Consider the following 7,922-nt stretch of genomic DNA (forward strand, 5'->3'; position numbering starts at 1 on the left):
TTTTTTGCCAAAGAAAAAAAAACAAAAACAAAATTTAATTTAAAACTAAAATAAAAAAAGACAAATAGTACTAATTTATCTATAACATGAAGCTGACAAAATTACGAAACCACCCCGAAACCCAGCCTTACCCAAAGCCAACGTCAGACCTCTTTCTTCAACCACTCAAAAGCAAGTTTACGAAACATCCTCGTCACTTTTTTTTTTTAATTTTTTTCTTTTTTCTATTTTGCTAATTTTATTTATTTTTTAAAATAATTTTAATTAAAAAAAACGACGTTACTTATAAGGCGCGTATATATAAATCCGGGCAAGCTTTGTTTAACCAACGCCCTTTGCACAGCTCAGACCCGAAGGACGACGGACCGTTAGCGAGTTAGCGAGCCTCACTACTCAGTCGCCGACGCCGCCGCCGATTCAGTGGTGACTCGTTCCGATTCCTATTCCGACCTTCCTTTTCGGCTTTGATCCCGTGAGATCCGAGGTAATTCTTCGTCGCTCTCGGCGTTTTTGCGCCATTGACTCTTGAGATTATCTGGATCCGACCGTACGGAACTTGTAATCTTTCCATGGATTCATTTCGTTTCGGTTTTATTTCGGGTGAATTATGCAATGTCGATGCAGTTTGGTAGTTCTTGTCGGTGGTAATTGCGGTTCGCATTAGTTTAATCCTTTGTAATTCTCATTCTTCTTCAATTTTGTCAAGGAGATTGGTGGAATTTTTCATTTGTTTTGAAATGATGGTGCTTTTTTGCTTCAGATCTGGTATAAAAGTGTGGCCTTTTTCTCTAATTTGCTTGTTTTGGTTTGTAGCCTTCTTTATTCGACTTTGAATTTTTCTCGTGTAAGAGATCTCTGTTTGTTTGGTGCTTTGAAGACGGCTTAATTTGTAAAGGTCAAGTTTTGAACTTTTCTGTAGCCAAAAGACGGCATTTGACAGCGATTAGACTTTATGAGTTGAATAGTAAAACAAATATACGGGCAGACCACCTTTTTATTGAATTTTTTTATAAATAAGTTCCGTGTGTTTCGCCTAAGGTGTAGACAGAAGACTAAGCTTTTTTTTATAGTTATTATTAATTATTAATTATTTTTATTTTTTAAGTCGTAGAGTTGGAATTTGGAAAGGGTTTTTTTTTTTTTTTTTTCTATTTATTTTTCAGTCTTATTTCAGAGAAGTTGCAACCTTTTGTTTTGTTATCATGATGTCAATGCTGCTTGATACCATTCACTTCGTCCTAGAGAAATGACAGAAACTAATTAAACATTGTTGTCATTATGCCCATCAGAATAATTGAAGTTAATGTTTCTGGCTAATTTATAATAAAAGGGAAAAAAAAAAGGAATGGAAAAACACTAATTGCTTGGCCAACTCCAAATGTAGGCCTTTAGCTTTTCTGACTGATTTCTTATGGAGAAAATTTTCGTTTAACTTGTGATCTTTTTGGTTGTGATTGCTCCATCAAGGTATTAACAGGAAAAAAATCTTTTTTACATTTAAAATGTATGAATCTGACTATAAAGAGGAAAGTGATTAAGAAAATTTGGTGTTTACTTGAAGCAATAGTCAATATTGCATGTAAGTTCTGATTTTGTTCTGCATACACAAAGTGTGACGGCTTTGTCATTCTCTCATTTAAAAATCCAGCCTGTGGTATAGCTGGAATTTGTTTTTGTTTCCTCTACCCGCAAAACCATTTGGATGGATGTTCATTTACTCTTTTTAGAATATGATTCGTCTTACGACACGTGTTTATAAATTTTGGTTTCATCCTGAGCTCCCATCTCTAAAATTTTGGTTCTTTCATTTCTACTTTTTTGATAAACCGGTGTTATTCTCTCTTACTCGCTTGCTATATTCGTGTCAACCTCAGTTTGATACTCGTCAGCTAAAATATGACAACTTTGTTTTAGGAGATGAGCACTAGTAATATTATCTTAGACCTACAAACATCGGAGTTCCATTTTTGTGTTTTTTACTTTTCCAGCATCTTTATATAGGAGAGAGTATGGATAATATATTCTTCTTAACCTGCATTTAGCTGCTTCGGCTCTGATTACAGTAATTAACAGGAAAAACAAAGGGCAAATAGAAAATGAAGGCGCTTATTCTTGTCGGAGGTTTTGGCACACGTTTGAGGCCACTGACACTTAGTGTCCCCAAGCCACTTGTTGATTTTGCTAACAAACCCATGATCCTGCATCAGGTAAACTTTCTTACTTGTACTTTATCTAGAACCCTTTTTCTCATCCAATCCGTGTGCTCTATGCTAACCCTGTTTCAAAGTTCTCAAGATTAACGAACATATAATTTGATACTTTTTTGGGGGGATGGGGTTAGTCTAGTCCTTTTTCATGAAAAGGAAGACTAAGAGATTGATCTTCTGTTAGGACTCTTCTCTTTGGATAGTTGATGGTTCGGACCCTTACCATCTTCCTTGTGTTGCACTGTTGCATACGTCTCAACTCTCAATTATGGGTTTATTTGTCCATGTTTTGTCAGATAGAGGCTCTTAAAGCTATTGGAGTTACCGAAGTAGTTTTGGCCATCAATTACCAACCAGAGGTAACTTAGTGATGCTTTTTTTTCAATTACATAATTTGTTTAAGACTTAAAGAAAACTGGGGCATCTGAAGTTTGGTTGTCTGTTCATTTTTGTAGGTGATGTTGAACTTCTTGAAGGACTTTGAGACAAAACTTGGAATCAAGATCACTTGCTCACAAGAGACCGAACCACTTGGCACAGCTGGCCCTCTGGCTCTTGCCAGGGACAAATTGATAGATGATTCTGGTGAGCCATTTTTCGTCCTTAACAGTGATGTCATCAGTGAATACCCACTTAAGGAAATGATTGACTTCCACAAGGCCCATGGAGGAGAGGCCTCCATAATGGTGACAAAGGTAAGATCTAAATCAAAATGTACCTTTTTGGATAATTTGCATTAGTCTTTCCACTTGTTTTGAGACTTCTAGTGAAGATTGCTCGAGTGATTTCTCATTTCATGTAGGTGGACGAGCCATCAAAGTACGGTGTGGTTGTTATGGAAGAATCAACCAGGAAGGTTGAGAAATTTGTGGAAAAACCAAAATTATTTGTTGGGAACAAAATCAATGCTGGAATTTACCTGTTGAATCCTTCAGTTCTTGATCGAATAGAGCTGAGGCCCACCTCGATTGAGAAGGAGGTCTTTCCAAAAATTGCAGCAGAACAGAAGCTCTATGCAATGGTACTGCCAGGGTTTTGGATGGACATTGGACAACCAAGGGACTATATTACCGGCCTCAGACTTTACCTGGATTCATTGAGGAAGAAATCTTCCTCTAAGTTGGCAACTGGTTCCCACATTGTGGGGAATGTTATCGTAGATGAGACAGCCAAAATTGGCGAGGGATGCTTGATCGGGCCTGATGTTGCAATTGGCCCTGGCTGTGTTGTTGAGGCAGGAGTTAGGCTCTCACGTTGCACTGTAATGCGTGGAGTCCGCATCAAGAAGCATGCTTGCATTTCCAGCAGTATCATTGGTTGGCACTCCACTGTTGGACAATGGGCACGTGTGGAGAACATGACTATCCTCGGAGAAGATGTCCATGTCAGTGATGAAATCTACAGCAACGGAGGTGTGGTTTTGCCGCACAAGGAGATCAAGTCTAGCATTTTGAAACCAGAGATTGTCATGTGAGGGCTTGTTGCTTAAATTAGTAGTCTGGTTTAGGCAGTAAGTTATCTTTGTCTCAAATGCGTTCGTTCTTTTTTTTTTTGGTCTACTTTTCTCCTACACAGTTTAAACCTCAGCTTCTGCTGCTCCGCCTGATGTGTGTCATAACGTTGGAGGGTCCGTGTCCTCTGAAATCGTTGTTGTGAAATGTGTTACTTAATGTATATAGAAATAAGTCGTCAGTTGGTTCTGGGATGTGTAATTTATTATTTATATATCATGGATGAGTTAATAAATGTATCATTTTGTTCTTTTTAATTACCTGGTCGGTGCAATATCTCTGCCATTGGTTTCTGTAATATGAACTTGTATATTCCCTAAACTATGAAAGAAAATACTGTAGGCAAAACTTGAGTTGTGATTTAAATTAAGGGTCCGTTTAGTTCGTTGATTTGAGTTTTTAATTCGAATTAAGATGTGACTTTATGTGAGTTTTTTACTGTAACAAAAAAGTTAGATGTAGTTATTTTTGAGAGTTTTTTACTTAGTAAAACTTGAATTGATAAAATAAACAGAGCCTAACAAAACAAATAGGTCAATTCTTATTTTTTTTAGTAAGCATAAATTCACAGCACAAGTTGCTAAAATTATACAAGTTCAGGGGGCTAATGCGTAAAATACCTTAAAACAAGGACTATATTGTATTTTTCTTATCATGCTATGCATGTTATATATCAGGTGTTGGATGATAATTATTCTCACTGTTAAAATTTGAATTATTTTTATTGGGGGATAGGGCACTTATCAACAAAACATATTTTTATGATTATGATCTTTTGCGACTATCTGACACCTGAAAACACGTAGCACTTTATTCCAACCTAGAACTATTGTAAGTTGTCACCAACATATAGTTCAGTTTCTGTTTTAGACAAGACGGGGTCGGTCCTAATTTACTCAGTCCTCGTCTTACAAATCGTCAAAAACTTTACAATAAATAACTAGGAAAATCGATCACCAAATGAAATATATACAAGTGGAAAAACATTGAAAAGGTTAACATTACTTCCACGTAAGACGGTCCCAAATTGATAACGCGGTTGCCTTCTGTGGTGCAAAATCAAACAAAAGCAATGTAGCAATTAATATTGGTATGAAAGTGGCCTGAAGATCCTATGGAAATTTGGGCTTAACAATTCATTAATTATGTTGGCTATCATCTCAATCACGCTCATCATATTTATGGAGGAGAGTGTGACAATTTCATGTAATCCACCTGAAATTCAAATAAACTTATCAAAGTATAATTTAACAACCAACAACAAATAGGAACAATGGGTCTCAACTTGCATATCCTACACCTTATTTTCATTTAAATTTCTTTGAATTAAATCCATTTCAGCATCTCTTTACACTATAATATTGATATTACTATATTTTTATGTGCCACACAAAGTAGACCGGCATCAATAAGGCTTTTGTTGTTATTATTATTATTATTATCTTTTGTTATAATAATAACATTTATTAATTGTTATCACTTTCTTCATAGGTACCATGTGCCAATTTCGCTCTGGTCTTTTTTATTTTAGTATCATCCATGTTTTATGGAATACAAAGTCGTCCAAACAACTATTTTTAAGTCCAATTATTTATTAGAATATACAATATTTTCCAATTTCTTAGACAAGTTAACAATATAAGTAGGCCACATTTTTCTTCATACCCCAAATTCCACCATGCTAGCACCGACAATGATAGGCTACAGAAGCAAACCCCACAAGAAAAGGAACCAAAAATGTATACGAACCAACTAAATTAGTGTTAGGTGTATTATTAGTTTTCTTGGAATTTTATATGGCCTAAGATCTTTTAAGCTTTCTTAACCTCACAAGGATCAAATGATAATGAAGGCTTTAATTATCCTTTAATGGATTTCTCAGTGAAAAGAACGTTGGAATGGTCCATAACTTGAATATTTTGGCATCATGTGATATTGTACCTGATCTCATATCCATGGACGGAACTACATGGAGCCTATGGGGCGTGCCTTCACTCACTTTTTTATCCATTTAATTTTTACTTATAATTTTATAAATATACTCCTATCAAAAATATATAACGCACCCTTAATATCCAAACAATGGGTATGTTTGAAAGTGATTCTTGGAGCCCAAAATCAATTCTCTAACCATCCACCGTTGAAATTTGTGTTTGGTAAAAACCATAAAAAGTGATTCTTAAAGAATTTTTAGAGAATTTACAGTCAAAATCAGAAACAGCACAAATGCAACTTTAGTTTTTAAATTATGCGACAATCACATTGAAGTACAATTAATGAAATTTTCATAATACCCATAATACCCCTAGAATAAATACTTGTATAATTACAGTTTACCAAACACTCAGCTACGTTTTGTAACGGTTTTTTTTTAGCACAGCAAACATCAATTTTTCTAAAATCTATAGTACTATCAAACTGGCCCAATGTCTATGTATACCTATATTTTGAGATATACATGTATTTTACAATTCAATTGGTATTTACATTCTTAAGCCCCGTTCATTTCACCAATTCGAGTTTTGCTACAGTAAAAAGCTCTCAAAAACAGTTACATCTAACTTTTTTGCTACAGTAAAAAAAACTCACATAAAATCACATATCAACTCGAATCAGCGAACTAAACGGTCTTTTAGTAAAAGAATATTGGCTCTAAAAATTATATCTAAGATGTACGTAGAAACATTAGACAAGAGAAACAATACTAAAAGAAAGAAAACAATTAATCGGAAAATAAGGAGTTGAGGAGATTAAAGTGATTACGAATTAAAGACCAGTTTTGATTAATAATTTAAATGTATCATTAAAATTCATACATACAAGGTGGTAGAGTATTCATATAAGTAAAAAAATATGTTTAAAAATCATAGAATTCAAAAGTTATGGCCGTCTTCAGTCACAGTTCTCTGATTTTTTTTCCTCCGAAACTGATGAAAACAAGTGAATTTTAGCCCAAAAAATTGGGTTGGCGGGCTACGCCCTGCCACGATTGTAGAGCTCAAAAAGAGCTTCGATTTGGTAAATTACAGGCCCATCAACGATTTCTGGATCAAAAGTTATGGCCGTCTTCAGTCACAGTTTTCCAATTCTTTATCCTCCGAAACTGATGAAAACAAGTGAATTTTGGCCCAAAAAATTGGGTTGGCGGGCTATGACCTACCACATTTGTAGAGCTCGAAAAGAGCTTCAATTTGGAATATTAAAGGCCTAGCAACGATTACTGGATCAAAAGTTATGGCCGTCTTCAGTCACAGTTCTCTGTTTTTTTTTCCTCCGAAACTGATGATAATGTCAGAATTTTGTCCCCAAAAATTGGCTTGGGGGGCTCCCCCCAGCCACATTTGTAGAGCTCGAAAAGAGCTTCGATTTAGTATATTATAGGCCCAGCAATGATTTCTGGATCAAAAGTTATACTGATGAAAACAAGTGAATTTTGGCCCAAAAAATTGGGGGGGCGGGCTACGCCCAGCCACATTTGTAGAGCTCGAAAAGAGCTTCGATTTGGTATATTATAGGCCCAGCAATGATTTCTGGATCAAAAGTTTTGGCTGTTCTCAGTCAGAGTTCTCTGATTTTTTTTCCTCTGAAACTGATGAAAACAAGTGAATTTTGGCCCAAAAAATTAGGATGGCGGGCTACGCATTACCATATTCATAGAGCTCAAAAACAGCTTCAATTTGGTATATTATTGGCCCAGCAACGGTTTCTGGATCAAAAGTTATGGTCGTCTTCAGTCACAGTTCTCTGATTGTTTTTTCCTCTGAAACTGATGAAAACAACGGAATTTTGGCCCAAAAAATTGTGTTGGCGGGCTACGCCCTACCATGTTTGTAGAGCTCGAAAAGAGCTTCGATTTGGAATATTATTGGCCCAGCAACGATTTCTGTATCAAAAGTTATGGCCGTCTTCAGTCATAGTTCTCCGATTTTTTTTCCTCCAAAATTGATGAAAACAAGTGAATTTTGGCCCAAAAAGTTGGGTTGGTGGGCTACGCCCCACCAAGTTTGTAGAGCTCGAAAAGAGCTTCGATTTTGTTTATTATATCGCTAGCAACGATTTCTCGATCAAAAGTTATGATCGTCTTCAGTCACAGTTCTCTGATTTTTTTCCTCCGAAACTTATGAAAACAAGTGAATTGTGGCCCAAAAAATTAGGTTGGCAGGCTACGCCATGCCACATTTGTAGAGCACGGAAAGAGTTTTGA

The 7,922-nt window shown here is 35.9% G+C and overlaps 1 protein-coding gene across 2 annotated transcripts; it reads left to right on the forward strand.

Moving 5' to 3' along the window:
* Positions 1-305: 305 nt before the first annotated feature.
* LOC21409003 (mannose-1-phosphate guanylyltransferase 1) lies at positions 306-3,975 on the forward strand. 2 transcript variants are annotated; one of them, XM_024164711.1, is made up of 5 exons: positions 306-484; positions 2,064-2,207; positions 2,504-2,566; positions 2,663-2,902; positions 3,010-3,975. In XM_024164711.1, the coding sequence occupies exons 2-5, from the start codon at positions 2,097-2,099 to the stop codon at positions 3,679-3,681; spliced, it is 1,086 nt and encodes a 361-aa protein (XP_024020479.1). In that variant the 5' UTR covers positions 306-484; positions 2,064-2,096; the 3' UTR covers positions 3,682-3,975. The 2 variants fall into 2 exon arrangements, with proteins under 2 accessions (XP_024020479.1, XP_010095035.1); XM_010096733.2 differs by having other exon boundaries at positions 2,074-2,207.
* The last annotated feature ends 3,947 nt before the right edge of the window (positions 3,976-7,922 follow it).

This window comes from Morus notabilis, unplaced genomic scaffold (assembly GCF_000414095.1).
Source record: "Morus notabilis unplaced genomic scaffold, ASM41409v2 Scaffold42, whole genome shotgun sequence".
NCBI lineage: Eukaryota > Viridiplantae > Streptophyta > Magnoliopsida > Rosales > Moraceae > Morus > Morus notabilis.

Bases quoted from the DNA above. Each gene is read 5' to 3' on its own strand.
- LOC21409003 (XM_024164711.1), top strand. From the start codon at position 2,097: ATGAAGGCGCTTATTCTTGTCGGAGGTTTTGGCACACGTTTGAGGCCA. The intron at 2,208-2,503 runs GTAAACTTTCTT...ATGTTTTGTCAG, and splicing joins AACCCATGATCCTGCATCAG to ATAGAGGCTCTTAAAGCTAT. The intron at 2,903-3,009 runs GTAAGATCTAAA...CATTTCATGTAG, and splicing joins CCTCCATAATGGTGACAAAG to GTGGACGAGCCATCAAAGTA.